At 45.1% G+C, this 25,132-nt stretch overlaps 1 protein-coding gene across 1 annotated transcript in view; it reads right to left on the bottom strand.

Moving 5' to 3' along the window:
- Positions 1-25,132, bottom strand: part of CTR9 (CTR9 homolog, Paf1/RNA polymerase II complex component) — a 1,518,941-nt gene that overhangs the window by 379,101 nt on the left and 1,114,708 nt on the right. Inside the window, exon 20 of the mRNA XM_044059132.1 lies at positions 20,248-20,383. Within this exon, the coding sequence (XP_043915067.1) occupies positions 20,248-20,383 (136 nt within the window). The remainder of the gene's footprint in view (positions 1-20,247; positions 20,384-25,132) is intronic.

Below are 25,132 nucleotides of genomic sequence, written 5' to 3'. Positions count from 1 at the left end.
CAAATGCGCTTCCTGGGGTTGCCATGTGCCTTGGACAGACCTGTCCAGATAATGACCCCCCCACCCTACCTGGGAGGCGTCCGTGGTCACAGTGGCAACGGGGGACTGAAGGATAAAAGGTCGCCCCTGGTCGAGATTGGATCGGAGGAGCCACCAACGCAGATCTCGACGGCAACTTTCCGTAATCATAACCAAGTGGTTCAAGGGGAGTTCCTGATAGGACCATTGAACCGAAAGTAGCCATTGCAGCACCCGCATGTGCAGTCTGGCTAAGGGGACTAGGAGAATAGTTGATGCCATCGAGCCCAATACCTGCAGAATCAGATTGGCCGGAGCTCTTGATAGGGGGAGGCAGGATCGAACTTGGTTCTGCAAAACCTGAATCCTTGCTGCCGGTAAGAAGGCGCGCATTCTTTTTGTGTCTAACTCTGCGCCTATAAAGGTAATACGCTGAGATGGTTGTAGCATAGATTTTTGCCAGTTGAAAGTGATTCCTAGGAAACGGCCCAAGTTGACTGTGGCTATGAGCGCCTGAATTAGTAGATGCTTGGAGGTGGCAGTAAGGAGCCAGTCGTCTAGGTATGGAAACACTTGGAATCCTAGACTTCTCAGGTGAGCAGTCACCACTGCCAGACACTTGGTGAACACCCTGGGGGCTGTGGTGAGACCAAAGGGCAGTGCTCGAAACTGGAAATGACCGTCTCCCAGGCGGAAGCGTAAATGACTCCTGGACTCTTGACTTATCAGAATGTGATAGTAAGCGTCCTTGAGATCTATGGAGCACATCCAGACATCCCTCTCCAATAGTGGGAGAATGGACTGAAGAGTGATCATTCGGAATTTGGACTTTTTCACAAAGCGATTCAATGAACTGAGGTCCAAAATGGGCCTGAAGTCCCCTGTCTTTTTTGGCACCAAAAATAGTCTTGAGTAAGTTCCTGATCCGATCTGATCGGCGGGGACAGGCTGGATGACTCCTTTTTCTAGCAGCTTTGAAACCTCTAATGCTGCTTGATCCCGCTGACTGGGTGGCACGTCCGGGATTTTCCTGGAGGGAAGGGGGGGCTTGATGAAGGGAATGAGATAGCCTCCGGTAATAATCCGGAGCACCCACTGGTCGTTGGTAATAGCTTCCAAAGCTTGTGGGTGTTCCGCAAAACGACCCCCGACTGGCTCCGGAGCTGCACAGTCGGGTACCAACTCAGGGACGTTGAGTGTAGGAGGAACCACGAAAGGAATCGCGGTCTCCAGAGTTACGGGGGCCTCTGCCACCTCTAGGGCGGCGTCTTCCCGAATCCCCCCCCCCTGCCTCTAGAGGGGGGATCACTGGGTGGAGTAGGGAAAGACCTCTGAGTTTTCCTGAACCACATTTTCCCTCCTCTCTGGGCCTTGGGGTAAGGCCTAGAGGGAGCGGAAAAACGGGCCCCAACGGCAGTCAAGGTCTTGCCCTCCTGCTCGCACCAAGTCAGTGTGTCTTTCACCTTGGGTCCAAACAAAGAGGACCCATCAAAGGGTCCCGTCGGCAAAGGAAGACTTGAAGGCCTCCGCAAAGGAACACAAGCGTAACCAGGCGTGTCTCCTAAGGGCCACGCCTGTTCCCGCTGCTCTACTCGCCCCCTCGGCCGCATACAAGATGAGCCTCATGGACGAGTTTACAATGGATGATAGGGTAGTCATCTGGGCGCCAACAGTGTGGGCTAACGCCTCAGGTAGATTACCTGTGAGGGACTCACCTAGCTCTTTGAGGAGGTCCCTTTGGAGCCTAGTAAAATGACACAGGTAATTCAGCGACCGTAAGGTAAAGGCCGCTGAAGAAAGGGTACACTTCCCGTACCTATCCATGCTCCTGGAATCCTTATTAGGAGGGTGGATAGACATTGATGCCTCTGCCACGTCCTGCTGTGTGGCAGATGCCACCACCATCGCATCTACCGGAACTCCTTTGGTTAAAAATAACTTTTGAGGGGGAGCTGAAAGGAATTTGTTGGGTCTTGCAGGCACCGGTTCCACAGAATCAGGGTGCTCCCAAGCCCTTCGAGAAATTAAATCAAGTAATTCGTCAAAGGGCGGAGACACCCAGGAGGCGGAGGGCTGGGCCCCGAAGGCCTTGAGGAAGACTGACTCCTCAGCGGAAGGGGTTTTGGCCTACCAATCTCCTCTCTGTCTCAGAATCTCAAGGATATCCGAGAAAGAGACATCATCCGAAGATGATTTTGGGGACCCCTCCGCATCATCGAGGTCAGTGTCAGATGTGACAGACTCATCTTGGGAGTCTACGTGCTTCCTCTTGCACAATTTCTTCCATGGGGGCTCATCTGAAGCGGTTTCGGACGGACCCCCCGGAAGAAGGGAACCCCCCATGGGGGAATCCTCAGGCCCTAGGGCCCCACTGTCATGGGACTGCAGTACACCAGAGGCACCAGTCTCCAGGTCTAGGGGCGGTGAGATGGAAACCTGCTGAGCCGGCAAGGACATGGCCAGCGCGCTCCTCCTGGCCTCAAAGGCAGGACCTCCAGACTCCATGGAGGTCACTGGCCGAGAGACCACGACGGCACTAGGAATCCCCGCAGCCGATGCCACGAGGGGGAGACTAGGCACCGAGGCACCTAGTTCCAAAATGTTCCCCTCGGCCCCGGCTGAGGAAGTCCCGGTACCGAACCCCGAACCCGAGGACAGGGTAGGAACAATGGTCGGAACCGATAAACCTGGAAGGGGTCTCGGTTCCGACTGTACGGCTTCGCCTCGCTCCATCATCACCGACTCCAACGGCTCCGAGGAGGTTGGAGGAGGAATCGAAAGTTTCGAGGGGGGGATTGGCTCCGGGGCCGAATGGGCTGGAGCCGAGACCATTTTTGCAAAAACCGGAGACTGGAAAAGCCTCTGAATAACCCTATCCAAATCTGAATCAGATAACTTGGAGGATTTAGAGGAAGTAGAAAGGGGTCGAGACGACTTCTCTCTCGGCTCCGACAAGGTAGGGGACCGGCTCCGAAAGGGCTCCAACACTGTCGGCGCCGACTCCGACACAGCATGTATAAGGATCGGCTCCGAAGGAGCTTTCGGAGCCGAGGAGGAAGAGTCTGAGCTGCACACCTCCACCGGCTCCGAGACCAATGGAACCGAGGGAGGTGATTCGCCTCTCGATGCTCCAACCTGCGGCTCCGAAACTAATGGAGCCGAGGAAAGAAGCATCGAGGCAGACCCTTCGACCCTCAGCTCCGAAGTCAGTGGAGCCGATGAAGAAGAGGTCGACTTATGCTTCTTAGTAGTTGGCTCTGACGGACTGGTCGGAGCCGACGACCTTTTCTTTTTAGAAGCAGTAGCAGGAGATGAAGCCAAAGCTTCTTCAAAGGAGGGCTTAATAAGGCCCTTCAGGATCAATTTATTTTTTCGTTCTTGAACTCTAGCAGAAAAAGCATGACACACACTACATGTCTCTTGTAAATGCTTGGGCCCTAAACAATAGACGCAAATAGCATGACTGTCTGTGATAGACATTTTATAACTGCACCTAGTGCACGTTTTAAACCCAGATTTCTGCTCTTTAGACATTTTAGTATGAATAACCCTATCCAATTTCACACAAGGAACAGAACTGACCAAACTGTTAGAAAAAAAAGGGCGCGAGCCCTCTGAAGACAAGGTTTACCTCACGGAGACAACAACAACAGGGGAACACAACAACGGGCAAAAAAGCTCTCTAACATAAACGGGCTTTGCCCAGAAAATAAAAAGGGAGAAAAAGAGCAACACACTCACTCCACTGAGAAGGGCAAAGGCCCTCTAACTTAAACGGGCCTAGCCCGAATACCAACACTAAAAACACTCAACATTACACGAGTAGCTGTTAAAACAGCTGTTGATTGAATTTATGAAGAAAACCCCAGGTCAAAAGACCAGAAAGTAATAAAAATACACTTAGCTCCAGCCAAGTCGAGACCACGTCTAGCTTGTAAAGCGGCAAACGAGATCTGGGGAAGCAGGTGTGGTGCATCCTGGGATAGAGGGTAGCCCAGCCAATAAGAGACTTCGTTCTAGTATACTAGTTGGCCGAGTCGGAGCCGATGGATCGGCTCCGAACCCATCAGTCATGAATGTAGGCGAGATAGGATCCCATTACATCATCTACATTTATGGTAGGTACAAAACTGTACTATGTTCATCGTGCATACAGCTGCAGTCATAACAGATGGGTAGAATCCCAAAGCTAAGTAAGGGTGGTAGGCACTAAGTGGAACTAGGAGGGGCTTGGATGCCCTGCAGGACTGCTGTGGCAAAGCCCGCTCTAGACTTAGAGTATAGTGGGAGGTGATAGTGCTTGGAGAAAGTGTGCACTGAACTCCAGGTGGCTGCTTCCAAAATATCCTTGGTAGGGACCCCCCCTGAGGAAGGCTGCAGAGGTAGCTGTGGCTCTGGTGGAGTGGGATCTGATGCATGCAGGCACAGTTTTTCCATGAAATGAGTAACAAAAGCGTATGCAGTGGGCTATCCATTTTGAAATTGTCTGTTTGGAAATAGCCTTTCCTTGAGCACCTGCAGCAAAGGACACAAAGAGTTGCTCAGATTTCCTGAATGGCTTTGTCCTGTCCAAATAATAATGAAGTTGTCTGTGAATGTCCAAGGAATGTAGTAGTCTTTCCCCTTTGTTTTGTGGATTAGGATAAAAGGTAGGTAAGTGGATAGTCTGATTCAAAGCTATACCGGATACTACACCTTTGGCATAAAGGTAAGGGTTGGTTCGTAAGGAAACTCTGTCCTGATGGAAAATGATGAATGGTTGCACAGCCATGAGGGCCTGTAGCTCCGAAACCCTGCGAGCTGAGGTGATAGCCAGAAGAAAGGCTGTTTTCCATGACAAGTACTGTAACTCTGATGAAGAAGCTGGCTCGAAGGGAGGAAGGGTCAGCTTTTCCAATACGAAGTTGAGGTCCCAAGCAGGGACTGGTAGTTTTTCCTTGGGGGTTTTATATTATTTGCCCCTCTGAGGAACTGCCTTAAGAGAGGATGAGAGAATAAAGGAGGTTCTGTGTTGTATTGTGCAAAAATGGCTGAAGCGTGGATCTTGATGGGGGAGAAGGAAAGTCCATTGTTTAACATCTCAGCTAGGTACTGTAAAATTTGAGGTATATTTATTACCCAAGGATCCCTTCTTTTGAATCCAGGCACAAAATCGTTTCCATTTGGCGGAGTAGGCCTTTCTAGTAGAAGGTCTTCTGGCTTCCAAGATGACATCCTGCACCTCCTTGAAGAGGAGAAACTGTTGGGAAATCAAGGAATTCTCCATGCAGCTAGATTTAGAGTTTTGAGATGGCTGTGAAGAGTTTTGTAGTTGTGCTGGGACAACAGAAGAGGGACTAGAGGTAGGATCCATGGTGGGGAATGTGTCAGGCTCTTCAGGAGCGGATACCAGTGTTGCCTTGGCCAGTCTGGAGCAATGAGAATCATTTTCGGCCTCTCTGCTCTGGCTTTTAATAGAACTTTGGGCAGCAGAGGAAGAGGCGGGAAGGCATAGACTGCCAATGTTGCCCAATTGAAGGAAAGTGCGTACACTTTCCAGGCCTGTGGATGATAGTTCCTTGAACAAAATTTTTTCAACTGGCAATTTCTGTGGGTAGCAAAGAGATCTATGTCTGGCTGTCCCCATGCCTGAGTTATCTTTGTGAAAATTTGAGGATGCAACTTCCATTCGTGTGTATCTGTCATATTTCTGCTTAGGTTGTCTGCCAGTGTGTTTTCCTTCCCTGGCAGGAATTGTGCCTGTAGTTGAATTTTCAATTCCAGTGCTGTGTTCCATAGGGTCATGGCTTGCCTGCACAGGGGGTATGAATGAGTTCCCCCCTGTTTGTTTATGTACCACATCACTGTGGTGTTGTCTGTCCTTATCAATAGCTGGCCTGGATGCAGTAGGTCTTTGAAGGTCATAATAGCCTTTTGCATGGCTAGCATTTCCTTTTGGTTGATGTGAAGGAGCTTCTCCTTTCGTGCCCATTTTCCCTGAATGCACTGATTTGTCATGTGTGCTCCCCATGCGTAGTCTGAGGCGTCTGTTGTGATGATTTGAGTTGCTTGAGGTACACAGAAAGGAAGACCTGTGTTTCTCTGGCAAGCTTGAGCCCACCACATAAATTCCTTTTGAAGGCATGGAATGAGTGGTATAATTGCTTCCAAGCTGTGACTGTGTTGAGACCATAAGTTTTTTTAGGTACCATTGAAGTTTCCTCATATGCAGTTTTGCACATGGGATAAGTAGGATGCAAGATGCCATGAATCCCAGAGCCTGCAGGACTTTCCTTGCAGTTAGCCTGGTGTAAGTTGCCATTTTTCTGAAGTATTGAGACAGTTGCCCCTGCTTATCTGGCGTGAGGTAGGCCATCTGGGTGGTTGTATCCAAGTTGGCACCCAGGAAAATTATTTGTTGAGAGGGTATTAGTTTTGATTTATTTTTGTTGACTGTGTATCCCAGGAAGTTCAACAGTTTTATTACAAACTCCAGGTGCTGCAGTAGTATGTCCTTGCTGTCCGCTTGGATCAGGCAGTCGGCCAGATATGGGTAGATTTGTATCCCTTGTAGTCTGCAGAAGGCGATTACTGATGCCAGGCATTTCGTAAACACTCTGGGCGCAGTAGATAAGCCAAAGGGCAATGCAGAGAATTGGTAATGGGTTGAACCTGCAAGGAATCTGAGGTATCTTCTGCAAGCATGGGAAGAAGCTGCTGTAATGTGAGCATCTTGAATTTTGGCACCTGTAGATATGTGTTTAGGATGGATAGGTCTAAGATAGGTCTCCAATCTTTGTCTTTCCTTGGTACCAGGAATAGTCTGGAATAAAACCCTTGACCTTGTTCTTTTGCAGGTACCTCTTGAATTGCTTTCATGTCCATGAGAGCTGAAATTTGTTTTTGTGCCTCTGCCCTTTGATTTTGTGGCAGGTTTGGCATGCCTCTCATTTGTGGAAGGGTGTGAAAGTGGAACCTGTAGCCTCTTGTCTATAATGTCCAGAATCCATTTGTCTTTTGTAACAATATGCCAATTTTTTGAGAATAATGTCAGTTTTCTGCCCAAAGGTGCTGCCATTAAAGCTTTGCTTGGCAGATGTAGGGGGAAGTCATTGTGCCTGTTTTCTAAAAGACTGTGATCTATCTTCTCCACCTCTTGGGGTTACTGTCTGGCTCTGAAAGATCCTTGAGTTTGCCCTCTACCACTTGGACGCCTGTATCTGCCCCTTTGAGGTCTGTCCATGGCTGGAAAGGACCAATTTTTTGAAGGCCAGTTTCTGCTGAAACGTGGAGGCTGTACCTGCAGGAAATGTTTCACTGCTTGCATTGATTTCGCTTTTTCCTCCATTTTCTTTAGCACCTCCTCTGCTTTAACACCAAACAATATATCTTTTTGAAGAGGTGCATCTAATAATTTAGCTTTGACATGATCTGGTAAGGTTTGCTCTTTGAGCCAAGCATGCCTATGTATAACAGACCCTGTAACAGCAGCTCTACATGAGGCCTCTAAAGCATCAAAACCACACTGCAAGGTATGTTTACCCACTTGCTCTGCACCATGCAACAAATCCTGCAACTCTTTTAAATCTGGTTGTTCTGGTTGTGTCATTTTGCTTTTCAGCTGAGATATCAAAAACTGTTGATACTTTAACATATGGAACTGACAGTTTAATGCCCTCATGGTCAAAGTGGCAGAGGTGTACACCTTTTCCCCCCACCTTTCTAAAGATCTGGAATCTCTCTCTGAAGGTAATGGGTTTTTCGCAGTAGAGGCCTTAATTCCCTAGGGACCCTGTGAAATAGTTTCTGGGTCAGCAGTATGGCTTTTATATAGGAACTGGTGAGAATCCGGAACCTGGTAATACCTGTCTGGTTTAACAGTAGCTGGAGGCAAAGAATCAGGGTTAAGGCTGGCTTCTGAATACACATCATCCAATATATCTAAAACAGGAGGGATAGCCAGAGGCCTATGCTGGGGGAACAGAAGAAATTCCCTGAGCCTTTTCTTGGAATCTGAGTAATCTTGGCCTTCCCAGTGAAAGTGTTCCCTCAATGTATGCAGGGTTTCTCCAAAAGAGAAGTCCTCGGGAGCCGAGGAATAGACTCCTCTGCATCACAGTCTTCGAATGGAGAATAGGCACAACCCTGGTCCTCAGATAGTTCTGAGGTAATAGAAGCTTGATCTGAGGAAGGGTAGTCTTCCTCTAATCTGGGCCTTTTGTCAGAGGGGGGTTGAGAACCCCTGATAAGAGTAATCAAATCCTCAGCCATTTTAAGCATCTGTTTTTTAGGCATGGTGCCTTGAGAGGGTGTCTGAGGAACCTGTTTTTTGGTTTTCATGGCTGTTTTAGATTTAGTGAAGGCTTTAATAGAGAAGGAGGAAGGCCTGAAGACCCCTTGAGAAATAGCAGGCCTGTCTAAATTCTGAGTTTCCCCGCCAGGAGTGGCGTCGGTATCTGTAGTAGGAATGGGGGCCGTGGAGCCTGCGACCTCGGGTACTGAAGACACCGGTAATGCATTGTCATCGGTACTCAGGGGCTGCGTAGGCGCCTCGCTGAGTACCGGAGAACCGGTAGTCGGCCTTAGCGTGGTATAGGTAGGTGGTGCGGACCTCGTATGCTGGTCCTTATCTTTGCGTTTTTTGCTCAAAACTGGAGTCGGAGTATCCGACGACATAATATAATTAAATTTTTTGCCAAAAAAGTGAAGGGCGAACTCCGCCCGACGCTTTATAGTGCGTTTGTTGAATCTAGCACAAAAACGGCAGGCCGAGACATCGTGGTCTGGGCCTAAGCAAGGTATACAGTAAGAGTGGAAACCCTTATGCGGTATTTGCTTCCCACATGAAATGCAATTATTAACTTTGTCTGACATCGGTCTGAGGCAAGAAAAGTTTCCCCAATGGGGTACTTAGCTTTCAAGAAGACTTCGGCTGAAATACTTTCGTAAATCTCAGGAGCTGGCCGACTGGCACTTGTGAACTGCATCTGCCTCGGGCACCGCGCGGCAAGAAAGACTGAAGAAAATGGCGTCGGCTGCCTCTTTTATACCCCTGCCGCACTGACGTCAGGGAGGAAGCGACGACAACAGACGCCGGACCTAGACTTTGGAATTCGGCCGACCGAGGACCCGCCTGATGGCAGGATAACCCATCTGTTATGACTGCAGCTGTATGCACGATGAACATCTGAATAAACAGAAGCCTGATCAGAGGAGTCATAATACACTTCCTGCCTTGGCCTTTTATCTGGAGGGGGATGTGAACCCCTAATCATAGTAAGTAAGTCCTCCGCCATCTTAAGTAATTGTTTCTGAGACTTGGGAGCCGGATCAGAAGAGGCCTGGGCTGTAGTCTTTGATTTGGAAGGAGTCTTTGCCTTTGCCTTTATTAAAAGATGAGTAGGCCTGAAAACCCCTTCGGAAGCCGGTACCTGCACAGCGGCTCCGGACCCATCCGAAGGAGCGTTGTCCGAAGGTCCTGCAACAGAAATATTCAAAGGCCTAGTTGGCTCCTCGTGGGAGTCCGTTTCGGCCATTGGTTCCGAAATGGCAGACGACAGGGGCTGCAAAAGCACCTCACTGACGACGGCCAAACCTGAAGCTGGCTCTGCTTGTACAATATCGTCCGATTTGGCCTTGGAGGCCTGTCTTTATCGTTGCGTCGTTTGTGAACTCCGGTAGCCGGAACCGAATCCGATGACATTTTGTAATTAAAATGCCTACAGAAGTAATGAAATGCAAAATGGTACCTTCGTTTAATCGTACGTTGATTGAATCTAGCACAAAACCGACAACTAGCTATGTCGTGGTCAGGGCCTAAGCAAGGAATACAGTAAGAATGAAAATCCTTATGAGTTATTTGCTTCCCACAAGAAATACAATTATTAACTTTTTCTGACATCGGACTGGAGCAAGAAAAAAGTTTCCCCAACGGGGTACTTAGCTTTGAGTAGGAGAAGAAAGTCTTCGGACTGAAGTCGTTTAGAAAAAATTGTCAGGAATCAGCCGACCGGCAAATGCGAACTGCTATCACCGCATGGCAAGAAAGAATGGAGAACATGGCATCGGCTGTCAGCTTTGTACTCCTGGCGCTCTGACATCAGGGAGCATGTCTGAGCAGCCGACGCCGGACCCAGACTTTGGGATTCTGGCCGACCGAGGACTGCTTGCCGGCAGGGGAGAACCCTACAGTCATGACTGCAACAGTGAAACACGATGAACATCAGGTAATTAGCCAGGCTGCCAAGTTCAGGGTTTAAAGCTGTGGGTGCAGAATCTGGCTCTCCTGCTGTGACAGCAGAGCAGGGGTCTGAGGCAGGTGCCATGGTGCCAGCAGTGACACACTGTGCAAGAGGGGGTACCAGTGTTGGTGTGGCCAGTCTGGTTCAATCAGTATTATCCTTGGGTTGTCCTGTTTGATCTTTAGTAGTACCTTGGAGAGGAGAGGCATAGGGGGAAAGGCATAAACTGATAGTTTTTTTCCAGGTGAAGGACAGGGCATCCACGTTCCAAGCTTGTTTGTGGGGAGTCCTTGTGCAGAATTTGTCCAATTGGTAGTTCTTGGGGGAGGTAAACAGGTCTATCTCTGGGCTCCCCCATTTGTTTCTCAACATGTTAAACAGCTTTGTTTCCAGTTTCCACTCGTGTGGGTCCATGAGATTTCTGCTTAGGTTGTCTGCCAGTGTATTTAGCTTTCCCGGCAGGAAGTGAGCCTGTAGGTGCACTTGGTAGCTCAAGGCTGTGTTCCACAGAGCCATGGCTAGTCTGCAGAGAGGGTATGAGGGGGTTCCCCCCTGCTTGTTTATGTACCACATAACAGTGGTGTTGTCAGTCTTTACCAGTAATTGTCCTGGAAGAATGTGGTCCTTGAAGGCTGTCAGAGCATACTATACAGCTAAAATTTCTTATTGATTGATATGCAGGTGCATTTGACTTGGGTTCCATTTGCCCTGAATGCACTGCCCTGCCAAGTGACCCCTCCATGCATAGTCTGATGCATCTGTTAAGAGTTTGGCGGCAGAGGGTAGAGTGAATGGCAGTCCCTTGTTTTGGTGGCAGGCCTCTGTCCACCAAAGGAACTCTACCTGTAGACAAGGTATGATAGGAATCATTGATTCTAGATCCTGAAAATGTTGACACCTTAGGCTTTTTAGATACCATTGTAGTTTCCTCATATGCAGTCTTGCATATGGAATTAGTAGAATGCAGGAAGCCATGAACCCCAGGGCTTGCAGAAGTTTCCTTGCAGATAGCTGGGTCTTTGTGGCCAGTAGTTTGAAGCAGGGTGTCAAATGAACTTTTTTCTCTGGCGTGAGGTAGGCCATCTGGGAAGTTGTATTCAAGCTTGCTCCCAGGAATACAATTTGTTGGCAGGGTACAAGATGTGATTTATTTTCGTTTATGGTGTACCCCAGAGAAGTTAGCAATTTCTTTACAAATGCCAGATGATTTAACAGTATGTCCTGGTTTTCTGCCTGAATTAGACAATCGTCCAGGTATGGGTATATTTGAATATTTTTTTTGCCTGCAAAATGCAATGACTGGAGCTAGGCACTTTGTGAATACCTTGGGCACAGTAAATAAGCCAAATGGCAGTGCAGAGAACTGACAGTGCATGTAGCCTGCTCTGAAGCATAGGTATCTTCTGCAAGATTCCCTTATTGGGATGTGCAGGTAGGCTTCCTTTAAATCCAGTGTTGCCAACCATGCATCTTTGCCTAGCATGGGAAGCAGATGATGAAGAGTTATAGCATCTTGAATTTTGGGGTTACCAAAAATGTATTTAGGATAGACAAATCCAGGATAGGACACCATTAATTGTCTTTTCTGGGTACCAGGAAAAGTCTAGAGTAGAAACCTTGCCCTCATTCTTCTTCTGGAACAGGCTGAATAGCCCTGATGCTTAAAAGAAAGAGAACTTGCTTTTGAGCCTCTGCCCACTGATTTGGGGGTAGGTCTGGCCAGCCGTTTGGGGTTGGTAAGGAGTGGAAGTGGAATCTGTATCCTTGGGAAACTATATTTAAAACCCATTTGTCCTGGGTAATGAGTTCCCAATTTTTTGCATGCAGAGCAATCTTTCCCCCTAACGGAACAGTCAGTTGAGCAGGGCTTGGAAGGTTTAAAGTTAAGTCATTGAGACAGTTTACCATAGGGGGGAGTCTTACTACTCCCTGCTTTGAAAGTGGAAGCCCCCCCCCCACTGCTTAGGCCTGTGAGTACCTTGGGACTGAAGCCTGGGTGTTCTGTTGGTTCTGGGTTTGGACTGAGAAGGCCTGGAAGAGGCAGGAAAGGACCAATTCTTAGAGGGCCAATGCATACTAAATCTGGGAGGTTGTACTTGTAGGAAATCTTTAACAGTCTGCATAGATTTAGCTTTTTGCTCCATCTTTTTAAGTACTTCTGCTTTGTTGCCAAACAGGCGGTCTTGGTTTAAGGGAGCATCCAGTAATTTAGCTTTAACATGATATGGCAAAGATTGGTCCTTAAGCAAAGCATGCCTTCTAAGAACAGACCCAGTGACAGCAGCCCTGCAAGATGCCTCTAATGAATCAAAACCACATTGCAAAGTATGTTTTCCAACTTGTTCAGCAGAATGCATTCTTCTTCTTCTTTCGGCTTTTCCCGGTTAGGGGTCGCCACAGCGGATCACCTTGTCCGCACATTGAATGGCAGTGGAGTTTTACGGTGTCAAGTTGCCAGCCCGGCGCCCAACCTTCCACAGAAGGCACACTCACACGCACACCTAGAGCCAATTTAGAGTGTCCAATCCACCTGCAGCATGTCTTTGGGATGTGGGAGGAAACCGGAGCACCCGGAGGAAACCCACGCGACCACAGGGAGGACATGCAGACTCCGCACAGAAGGCACCCCAGCCGAGGATCGAACCGGAGAACCTCTTGCTGTGAGGCAGCAATGCTAACCACTGCACCACAGCAGAATGCATTAAATCCTGTAATTCTTTATTTTCAGCACAGTCAGGAATCAACATCATTTTCTGTTTAAGCAATCCAATAATATGCTGCTGATACTTTAACATATGAAACTGGCAGTTTAAAGCCCTAATGGCCAAAGTTGCAGAAGTGTATAGCTTCTTACCCCATCTATCCAGCGCCCTGGAATCTCTATCAGAGGAGGTAGAATTATTGGCAGTAGTAGCCTTAATGCCCTTGGGTCCCTGTGAAATGGTCTCAGGATCCACAGTAGGATTTTTAAAGAGAAACTTGTGAGAGTCAGGTACCCTGTAATATCCATCAGGTTTTCTGGGAGCAGGAGGTAAAGTGTCAGAGGGCCAGGCTAGATTCTGAGAAGGCATCCTCTACAATGTCCAGTACAGGAGGGATAGCTAAAGGCCTGTGTTGAGGCAGGAGTAAGAATTCCTTATGCCTCTTTTTGGAGTCAAAGTAATCCTGACTTTCCCAGCGGAAATACTCCCTAAGAGTATGCAAGGTTTCACAAAAAGAGAAATCCTCTGGAGGGGAAGCAGAGGGAATGGAATCCACTGCATCAGAATCCTCATAGGTAGATAAGGGCAAATCCTGGTCATCAGAGAAAACAAAAATTTCAGAATTCTGATCAAAAGAATCGGAAGGAAAATCAGTCCTAGGTCTCTTAAGAGGGGGAAGGCTGGCTCCCCCTGATTAGAGTAATAAGGTCCTCAGCCATTCTTATCATTTGTTTTTTAAGGCATAGGGGCCTGACCATGCAGTCTGAGCATTGGTTTTCTACGCATGGTTCGAGATTTAGGCCTTGAAAAAGATGGCGTCGGTTTAATATGCAAGTCAGTAGGCTGAATACACCCCTCAGAAGCCTGTGCCTGCACAGCGGCTCCAGACCCATGCAAGGTAGAGACATCCACAGGTTCCACAGTCGAAGAAGCATCTTGCGGCATACCGGACTCCGAATGGGTCTCAGTAAAGGCCTGCGAATCTGAAGTAGCGGGTATCAAGGGCTGTGAAAGCGCCTCACTGAGTACTGGCAAACAGCTTAGGAGACGCGTCGGCGGCAGCTTTAGACCTATGCGGTCTGTCTCTGTCTTTATCTTTGCGTTTTTTCGGAATGTCGGTAGTTGGGTGGCTTACCGAAGCTATTTATGGATAATTGAACAGAGTACAGAAATATTTGGATGCGAAAATGAACAGACGACGAATAGTACGAGGTTTGAATAAGGCACAAAACTGACAGCGAGGTATGTCGTGGTCTGGGCCTAAGCAAGGAATGCAGTACGAATTAAAATCTTTATGAGGTATTTGCTTTCCGCAAGAAATACAATTGTTAACTTTTACTGACAACGGTTTAGAGCAAGAAAAAGGATCCACAACGGGGTACTTAGCTTAGTTGAAGACGTCGGATCTGAAAACGAAAATTTCAAGAGTCGGCCAACCAGCACATGCAAACTGCATCTGCTTTGGGCATCGCACGGTAAGAAAGACGGAGAAAATGGCATCGGCTGCATGCTTTATACCCCTGACTGACTTCATGGAAGACGAGACAGCAACCGATGCATGACCCACGACTTTGATAATCAGGCCGATTGAGGGCTACTACAAGCAAATAACCCAAATGTGATGACTGCAACAGTGAAACACGAAGAACACCTGCAGCACCACAAAAACATCAGCCTGAGACAGGAATGTGACTTAAGAGAGCTTAAGCAAGACTGTATAAATAGTTGGGAAATGATGAAGGATCAACAATAAAACTTGAACAAATGTGAATAAAACTTAGTAAGGAATATTTTAGAAGACTAAAATTAATACCGAAAACAGAGCTGACATCTAGGAACAAAGTCCAAGCTATAAACCAATGCGCACTTCCTGTATTAACATACAGTTTTGGAGTGACTGCCCACAAAAGGTGATAGATCAGTTGGAAAGGAAAACAAGAAAGATGCTTCATGCATCATCAAATGATTAATCAGTGTATACCAAGATTATATATTCCCCATTCTGAAGGAGGTATGCGCCTCCTTGAAACTGATTAGACATACAGATCTGAAATTGTAGGACTGCATACATATCTGCTGACCTCATAAAACCCAAATGTAGTGAAAGTTTTAAAACATGAGGAGAACAAGTCTAAGATGACTTCCCTGCTTAGTTTAGCAGAAGCATATCGGCATCACGCTGGAATGGAAATCATACCAGAAGTAGATAAAAGTCAGGCAGCAACTGAATGTGCCAAAAAAAACAAAGTATACAAGGTGAAGGATCAGATGAGAATGCAAGAAATGTGGAAAATGCATAAATGTAGTTGCAAGTATTGTAAACTCTTGGAATAACCGCAAGTTGGATCAGGATCGAATACAGGAATGGTTCAGGAGAGGTGAATTTAACCTAAAAGATGTAAGATTAATATTGGCGGCCCAAGATGGTGTACTACGTATACATTGGTTTACAAAGTCCAGTGAACATGTGGGAGAAACAGACAAATGTAGGTTTTGTAAAACAGAATTGGAAACGGTCATACATCTTGTTGCTGGCTGTGATATGCTAATGGCAGAATGACTTGCAAACTAAAAGGAATAACAATGTGACAAGACTGCTGCATTCGGGATTGTCCAAACATTATAACATTGTAGCTGAAAAACACTGGAAACATAAGCCACAAAGCAGTATAGAAAATGAAGTTTATATCACATGGGACCACCCAGTACCAACAGTTCAAAAACATATGCAAGAAAACCAGATACAAGTCCATGAAAATTTGATCACTGAAATTGTTAAACCCAGTGACAGCAGCGTCTTAGTACAGAGACAAAGTCGTAAAATACCAGGATTTGCAGGCAGAAATAAGGGCAATGCAGAAGGATACCCAGACAGTTCCAATAGTAGTAGGAGCAACGGGTCTTATAAAACAAGAATTTACAACTGTACTTAAGATATGTTACTGATACATGCAACTCCTTATGAATTGCAGGAGTTGTCATTACTGGGCACAATACTGGTGCTATGAAGAGCATTTCTGGCTATCATCAAAGAGTGAAACAATACTAATTTCATGAACTTTAATCATATTTTGACTTAGGAATGGGGTTCATTCCCCTCATGGAATTAGAAACCCAAAAGACTTGTCGAAATAAAAAAAATAGTAAGGCATGGAATTTAGAGTGATAACCCTGCCTTGAAGCGAAGGAATGTCATGTAGCGAAGGAATGTCATGTGGTACTTTATAAGGATGTGGAGGGTGTCACTGTCCAGATTCAGAGTGACCATGAGAGCTTGGAGCAAAATTAAATTTGGGAAGAAGTTTTCGAAGTCTGGGCATTGTATCAGAAGAAATTTGTTTCATTTTGAGAGGTCTAAAATAGGCCTCCAATATCCTTCCTTTTTAGACACTGGAAATAACCTAGAGTAAAACCTTGTCCCTACACCGTTTTCCTGGACTGGCTTTACGGATCCCTGTACTAAGGGACCTTGTACTTGAAAATGTGCATCTTTTTGCTGTTCTTTTTTTAATGAGGGGGATGCCTGAGAAATCTGGTAGGTTTGCAAAGTGCATTCTGTAACCTAAGTTTATTATATTTAGGGCCACATCTGTCATGAGTAATTTTTTTGCCAGTTTGAAAAGAAAAAGGGCAGTCCATCTCTTAGTTTTGTTGGACAGGTGCTGAGGAAGAGTAGGGTTGGGACAGAACTTGGGGGGGTAGAGAGATGATCTTTTGAGGCCTGGCCTTGGAGTTGGCTTGCCGCTTTTTGGAAAAATTTCCTTTTCTGTTTTTTCTGCTCTTGGTTTTAGTTTGACAGGCTGTATATGACCATTTCTTTGTGGATAGTTCCTGCTGATCTGCAAAAGTCTTTTACTGCCTGCATTGTCTTTGCCTTCTCCTCCAGCTTCTTGAATAAACTTTGGGCTTACGGGTCGAAATGGAAAACCCTCGTCTAAAATGGAATCAAGGATTTCTGTTTTATCATGCTCTGGCAGAGACTGCTCTCTTTGACAGGCATGTCTCCTAATCACTGACCCCATAGCAGCTTCCCCTGCTTGATGCTTCTGAGGCATCAAAGCCACTTCTGAGAGAGTGACTGGCAATCTGGGAGCTGGCATTTCATATATTACACAGCTCTTTAAGGAGCTCCTCATCCTTCCTCCTAACTACCTTTAGTTTCATCTGATCCAACAATGTCCTGATATTTCAGCACATGAAACTGACAATTTAAAGATCTCATGTCTAGGGTAGCTAAGGTGTAAACTTTTTTTGCCAAATCTGTTAGGGGCTCCACTCTTTACTTGGCAATGGATTTTTGTAAGTGTGGCCCTTTTCTCCCTTGGATTTTAAGAAGACCACCTCAGAATTTGCCACAGGATTCCTACACAGGTGCTTCTGAGACTCTAGAACACTGTAAAACTGGTCTGGTTTCCTGAGGGTAAGTGGCTAGGAGTTACGGCTGTAAGGATGTGTCCTGAACCACAATATACACCACTTCCAAAACACTGGAGTAACAGAAAGAGGTTTGGCCTCAGGAAGACCAAAGGCAGTCTAAATGTTTTATTGGACTGGGAGATATTCCTGAGCTTTCCATCTGACAACCTTTCTCATTCTGCCTTCTCTTGGGTCTCAGTTCTGAAAATCAACTTCTCCTGCAAGTAGACAAACCAAAACTCTCAGCTGGTGACCTGCTTTATTCTTTCTCTATTGCCAAGCTATGGAATTCTCTCCTTACAGCTATCAGAACCCTCCAGCAATATCTCCACCTTCAAAAAAATCTCTGTGGCAATACCTCTCGACCCTGTGGCAATGCAGATGTCTCAGTTCTCATCCATCCATAACCTGATTCCCCACACCTTAAGTCATACTCGCATTAATTGACATCCTCACCTGTTCAAATCTTCTTTTATCACTAACTGAAACTTATATAAGTTATCTATGTCTTACTTTCTATCTATGCCTTACCACCTATCTATACCTTGCTATCAGGTAATAAATCTATTACACCCTGCCTTGCACTGTTGTGCTGGCCAATACTCTTAGAGAACCTTGTAAATATTTCAATAAGACAGCTTTTATCACTATACTATCTCCAAATGTATAATATGATTACTTAGTATTTACTTCTAAACTGCATTAATCTGTACATATTGTATGTTTACATGCTTCTCATTCTGTTTTTGCATAATACTGTTCTGGTTTTGTTTAATATTGTTTGTATCTTCTAACTGTTTGAAGTTTCTGTACTAGTATACTATCTGTTTTGTGGAGCGTTTCTGCCTGGGCCTCCACTGAAAATAGGCTCTTTTGGCCCAGTGGACTTTCCTGGCAAACAAATGCCAATAAATAAATAAATAAATAATTTTAGAAAGAGTACCTTCAAAAGAAAAACTCGGGTAGCGGGGCAGAAATCATCCAATTTGGTTTTCCATATGAGCATTTAAGAAAGCTGTTCAACATACGCCAAATGGTCCGCATACATCTGAGTTATGGGAATCTGAAGACTCCTAAGAGGAAGCAAGGGTCCCTTCTCCCTTTTTTTTCTCTTAAGGGGAGATTTCCTGGGTAGGGTGTGTTTCAGGATCCAGCTCCCTGTACCTCATGAGATCTTTTGCATGAATGAACAAGCCCTTCGGGTAGGTCTGTGTGTGGTACGGCTGAGGCTCATGCAGCTATGTCCAGGGCATGCAGATGACAGGCTTGTTTTTCTTCAGCATCCTGGACCTAAATTTTGGGTGTGTTGTGAGGTATCTCAGCCTCAAGTCATGGGAGGGTGGCTACAACCTGAATATGGAACCCTGGGATCTCCTTGTGGAGAGAAATACAAGGAAATCCAACTTATCCCTCCATAACAATAATCTGGGTGTCAGAAGCTGGGGTCTGCTTTGGATCTACACACATACTCAGCCTAAGCAGACATCAATGGAGCAGAAGACATGTCAGCCTCTGAAGGAGTCTTGCTAGAGCCTTCAGTAGCTTGTGTGGATGACAGAGGAGGATTCCAAAGTGCCTCACCTCCTCTGACTACCTTGAGCCTGGAAGAGCTGCTAGAGACAGAAAGGATTTTGCTGGTTCTTTGGCCTTTTTTTCTTCTGTGACACTGCTTCCTTTTCTGTAGGGAACTAACCAAAGAACCGGAAGATGGTAGGCTACTGATGCTCTCTATGCTGCTCTCGGTATTTCTGAAGTGACTTAGCCCAACGGCTAATATTGCAAGTATTATATTAAGTGTATTCAGGACAGCTGAGCATGCTGTTCGCTGGATCTAGACAGAAAAAAAAAATACAGCATAGATGGTCCCAGTGGGGTAGCTTTCCACCCTCTACATATTAGGTTTTCCAGACAACAAACACATTTCGGAAAACCACAGAACATGTTTATTTCTCCAATGGGTTGCTTAGCTTTATGCAGTTTTCTGTCTTCAGACTAACCAATACTTAGCAATGCTTGTACTCGTTAAATACCACCGTCCACAGATTAGAAGGGAGGACATCTGCAAGGGCTGGGGATGGAAAGAGAACAAGTCTCTGGTATTGTGGTTAGCCTCAAGCTTTCACAAGCCAGGAAATCCCAAGAGTAATTACTGGAGCAGTGAATCACACCTCACTGGTTTCCTTTCCAAGGTAGATGAGAGAGAGTGCTGGTGTGGGTCCTCGATTGTGAATAGATGACTACAGGAAAACAGGAACACACAAAAGTTTATACAATTTAAATAACGAACATGGGACTGTTCCAATAATGAGAACTGAGATTCCAACTGTGTAAGGATTACAAAAAATGTCAGGAGGCACACAAAGGCTGGCTGCAGACTCTTAGTATCTGACATCAGTAAAAACAGAGACAGAATATACAATAGCACCCTCAAGAATGGAAGCCAGAGAAACTCCAGTTTTTCTGCTGGAACTACCATGAGAACATTTTAGCATTTAAACTCTATATAATCAGATAAGATGGATACTTATGAGACAATCCACAACAGCGCTAATGGTATCAGTCTACAGACCACCATTTGAGGCTCATCAACATAGTAAAATAAACCATGCCTTAGTAGTCGCATAGCATACTGAAAGTTGAAGCAAACAGTCTCCTGATAGTCACACTACATCATGAAAACGATGTCAGCACAAGGTCAACAGCTGATTAACACAAGAGGGTGTAAAGGTCTACACAGCATAGGTCTTCTACTACAAGGACACAACATGTTTTTTCTAAGATATGTTATTAAACAAGTTCTAAAGCCATGTTGACATAATCATTGCTACAGTACAGATGTCTTTATTCCAATGTTGTTTTAAGTAAGCAGTCAAGAGAAAATGTGTACTTACCTGCTCTTTAAGGAGTTTCTGTCTCAGCAATTCTTTTTCTTGTTCTTGTTTTGCTCTTAGTTCTCTTTCTTCTTCATCCTGCTTGCGAGCACGAGCCACATGGTACTGAGCCTGACTAAGCAAATCCGAGCACTGCCTGGATGACACATAAAACAGACTTTAAACTGCAGGCCCACAAAACCAATTTGGATGAAACAGAACACAAAATTACTGCTCAAGAACCTAAACTTCATCTCTTGACAGTATGGCAGCAAGACTGCTTACAGGAGCAGTCTTTTTTTTTTCTTTGCTCCCCTCTGCTTCATGACCATTTAGCCCCTCCTCTCTGTCCATCTATTTGCTCCCCATTGTACCTTTGCTTGTGCTGGGGTAAAAGCAGGGCAGTAGACAGGCCACCATCCAGGCAGCCATGAAGGGTGCATACTTCTTCCCTGGCATATGGAGTCACTGCTAGCAGTTCAGCATCTTCTTCCTACAACGGCAACCCCACAGGATTGTGCATGCTTCCACACTCAACCCGATATGGATTACAATGTGCACTGTGCTGTTTGGTGGCTATGCCCTTCACTTTGCTCGTCTTACCCCAGGCCTCTGTCTAGCACTGGAAGTGCAGTAGACCAGGCTCTCATTCCTACCTCTACTACAGACAAGATGACATTGGCTACTCCCTTACAGCACACTGGCTGTAATTCCATCCTGGGTTAACGGTCATTACCTTTATGTCTCTACACTTCAGAGCAGTCACATACAAGACCTTTGTTAAGAATAACTTCATAAATACAAAGAGGCGCATGATTTTATTAATGCTCATCTTAAATATGACACAGCTACTGAAGAGAATGCAGCACAATTTCAAGTTACAGTGAAGTTGGGTATTTTACAAACGGTTTTAGACAACATTTGTATCTTTTGGAAAGGAACATTTCAAACATTCATGGAATTTTACCAGTGCATTTCCGAATCTACTGAATTTTTAAGGTTTACATACAATATTGGCCATAAAGAAATTGCACACTTAGATGTCACTATTTACAAGAAAGGTAATAAATTTAATTCAAGGGTATACAGGAAGAAGACATACCCTAATTCTATTCTACATTATGCTAGTGCTCATCCTTTCCATCAGAAATAAGGTATTATAAAAGGGCAATTTGAATTAGTAGAATGACTTCAAATGAAGAATAATTTAGAAAGGAATGTGATGTGTTACATGGGATGTTTTGTGAACGTGGATACCCAGAAACTTTAATTACCCATGTGAAACAGGAGGCGGCTAGTGAGAGGACAGGCAAATATGCCCCAATCTTGGGAATTTCTGAAGTTAGCCCTGTGGGTGATCATTTAAGTCTGAAAGAAAATAAGAACGAGGGGAACTTTGGTTCGGCATTCATCACTGATTTTAGTGGGGATGCCAATGTTGTATGTAGAACCATTGAAAGGGAATGGACTAGGTTCAGTAAAATTAGTGACCTTAAATTAGACTTTAAAACCCCTTTTAAATGTGTTACAGGAAGAGAAAGTACAGTTGTGTACACTTACCATACATGTAGATGTTCGAGTGTATTCACTGTTGCAGTCATCACTTTTGAGTTATCTGCTTGCAGTAGCCCTCAGTCAGCCTGATTAACAAAGTCTTGAATCCTGCGTCGGTTGCTGTCCCTTCTTCCATGAAATCAGGTCGTTAGGGGTATAAAACATACAGCCGACGCCATTACATCAGTTTTTCCTGCCCAAGATGTCAGGTGCCCCCTTAAGGGGAAGCAATTAAATCTATAAATATACAAGGTTATACCTCCAACAAAAAAGCAAATATACCAAAAAGCTTTTGAAGACAGCAAAGGAAAGTAGAGGTATATCCAAAAAAGGAAGGGGGCTGGAGGGAGGGTAACCAGGACTGCAACAGTGAATACACTCGAACAGCTACATTTATGGTAAGTGTTCACAAAGTACAGTTGTGTACCTACCATAAATGTAGACGTTCGAGTGTATTCACTATCGCAGTCATTACTCTTGGGTTACAAGATAAAGAAAATAATCTGGTTCCACACAGCAGTGAAAATCAATATGTCCTTTATTGTAGTAAGTGCTTTCCTGGAATAACATCCGCTTCATCAGACCAACAACGATAGAATAGCAGTTACATTTTTAAACACTAAAACATCCAATCAAAAATCAGATAAAATGTGCATCATAGCTAAAAGTCATGTGATAAAATACATCTGTAGAATCTATAGATCGTTAAAAAATTGAATAAAACAGACTAAATGAACAATATGCACTTAAAACTGGTAAATACAATAGTAAAAAATAATAAAAGATGGACTATTGAAATATACATGATAAAATATTAAGGGAGAGATCAATGCTTTAATGGCCGTGCTTTAAGGAAGGGTTTCAGGGGAAACTCTGCTGTTTAAACCAGGAGGTTTATCAGCTTGAAAGCGCAAAATCCATTTCTGTTCACTAGATTCTGTTCTATTATTTATGTCACCTCGTCTCTTGGTACTATGCAGAATCTCTAGTACCATAAAGCTAAATTTATGTTCTTTACCCTCTTTAGCTACATGTAGTGATAGTGCTCTGGTTTCTTTAACATTCCTGATATCCCTAAGGTGTTCAAGTATTCTATCCTTAAACACCCTGTTCGTTTTCCCTATGTAAAATGAGAAGCAGGTAGTACAACAGCAAAAATAGACAAAATGTTTTATTCGACAATCTGCATAAAAAGCAGCATCTATCTTACAACCCAAAGTGGGATGTGTGAAATGATTGCCAATATGTATATGTGTACAGGCCATACAATTCCTACACATACATATAACCAAGTCTATCAGATGAAATAGTTGATTTAGTATTAAAGGATGAGAAAAGATAGGTGGTTCCATATTGTAATGGGCTGAAATGGCAGAGGCATGAATCTTAACTGATGAAAAGGATAGGCCTTTGTCCAGCATCTCAGTTAAGTATTGTAAAATCTGAGGAATATTTGGTACAAACGTGTCAATTCCTTGCTCCTGGTTCCAAGCCCAAAATCTCTTCCATTTTTCTGCATAGGATTTTCTGGTACTGGGCCTCCTGGCCTCCAAGATAACATCCATAACGGCTTTTGAAAGAGGAGTGTTCTGAATGGCTACATTATCTGCCATGCTGCTAGATTTAAGGTCCTGAGTTGGCTGTGCAGGATCTGATTGTTTTGTTGGGTCAGTAAGTGAGAAGTTTGAAGCAATGTCCAGGCTGGACCTTGAGACAGGTTCTTTAGGATTGGGTACCAGTGCTGGCGTGGCAAGTCTGGGGCAATCAGTATCATTTTTGGCTTCTCTATTCTGACCTTTAGGAGTACCTTGGGGAGGAGAGGCAGTGGAGAAAAGGCATATATTGTTAGCTTTTTCCAGCTGAAGGATAGGGCATCCACTTTCCATGCTTGCTTGTGATAAATCCTTGTGCAGAATCTCTGTAATTGGCAGTTGTGAGGGGAGGCAAATAGATCTATGTCTGGGCATCCCCATTTCCTTGTTATCATGCTGAAGACTTGTGGATCCAGTTTCCACTCGTGGGGATCCATGAGGTTTCTGCTTAGTTCGTCTGCCAGAGTATTTACTTTTCCTGGCAGGAATTGTGCTTGCAGGTGAACTTGATAAGTCAAAGCTGTGTCCCACAAGGTCATGGCTTGTCTGCAGAGGGGGTAGGAATGTATGCCTCCCTACTTATACCACATGACTGTAGTATTGTCCATCTTTATCAGTAGTTGTCCTGGATGAAGTAGATCCTTGAAGGCTGTCTGAACAGCTAGCATCTCTTTTTGATTGATATGAAGATGCATCTGGCTTGCGGGCCATGTGCCCTGAATACATTTTCCTGCCATGTGGGCCTCCCAGGCATAATCTGATGCATCCGTTGTTAGTGTCTGCCTGGCTGTGGGTAAAGAGAATGACTGTCCCTTGTTGTGGTGACAGGCCTGTGCCCACCATCGAAACTCCTGTTGCAGGCAGGGAATGAGGGTAATTACTGTTTCCAGGCTGTGGCAATGTTGAGTCCAAACACTTTTTAGATACCACTGTAATTTCCTCATATGCAGTCTGGCATATGGAATTAGCAGAATGCAGGATGCCATGAAGCCCAAAGCCTGCAGGATTTTCCTTGCAGATAACTGGGTCTTTGTTGCCAACATTTTGAAGTCAGTTGCCTTTGTCTGGCATGAGATAAGCCATCTGGGCAGTTGTATTTAAGCTTGCACCCAGGAATATTATCTCTTGAGAGGGTACTAGTTTTGACTTCTTTTCGTTTACTGTGTACCCTAGGCAAATTAGTAATCTTTTTACAAACACCAGATGCTTTAGTAGAATGTCTTTGTTCTCTGCTTGAATAAGGCAGTCGTCCAAGTAAGGATATTTGAATTCCTCTTTGTCTGCAAAATGCAATTACTGGTGCCAGGCATTTTGTTAAGACCCTGGGTGCAGTAGATAAGCTAAAGGGCAGTGCAGAGAATTGGTAGTGCATTGAGCCAGCTATGAATCTGGGGTATCTTCTGCAGGTATGCCTCTTTTAGGTCCAAAGTTACGAGCCAAGCCTTCTTGCCCAGCATGGGCAGTAGCTACTGTAGAGTCAATATTTTGAATTTTGGAACATGCAGAAAAGTGTTTAGTATAGACAGGTCCAGTATTGGTCTCCAGGCTTTGTCCTTTCTGGGCACCAAGAAAAGTCTCGAGTAAAATCCTTGTCCCTGCTCTTGTTGTGGTACTTGCTGAATGGCCCTCATGTCCATGAGGGATGAAACTTGCTTTTGCACCTCTGCCTATTGATTGTGTGGCAGGTCTGGCATACCTTTTGCCCTTGGCAGGGTGCGAAAGTGGAACCTGTAGCCCTGAGACACTATGTTCAAGACCCA

Source organism: Protopterus annectens, chromosome 17.part0, assembly GCF_019279795.1.
Source record: "Protopterus annectens isolate FY-2018-M chromosome 17.part0, PAN1.0, whole genome shotgun sequence".
NCBI lineage: Eukaryota > Metazoa > Chordata > Ceratodontiformes > Protopteridae > Protopterus > Protopterus annectens.
This window is presented reverse-complemented; position numbering and strand designations above follow the sequence as displayed.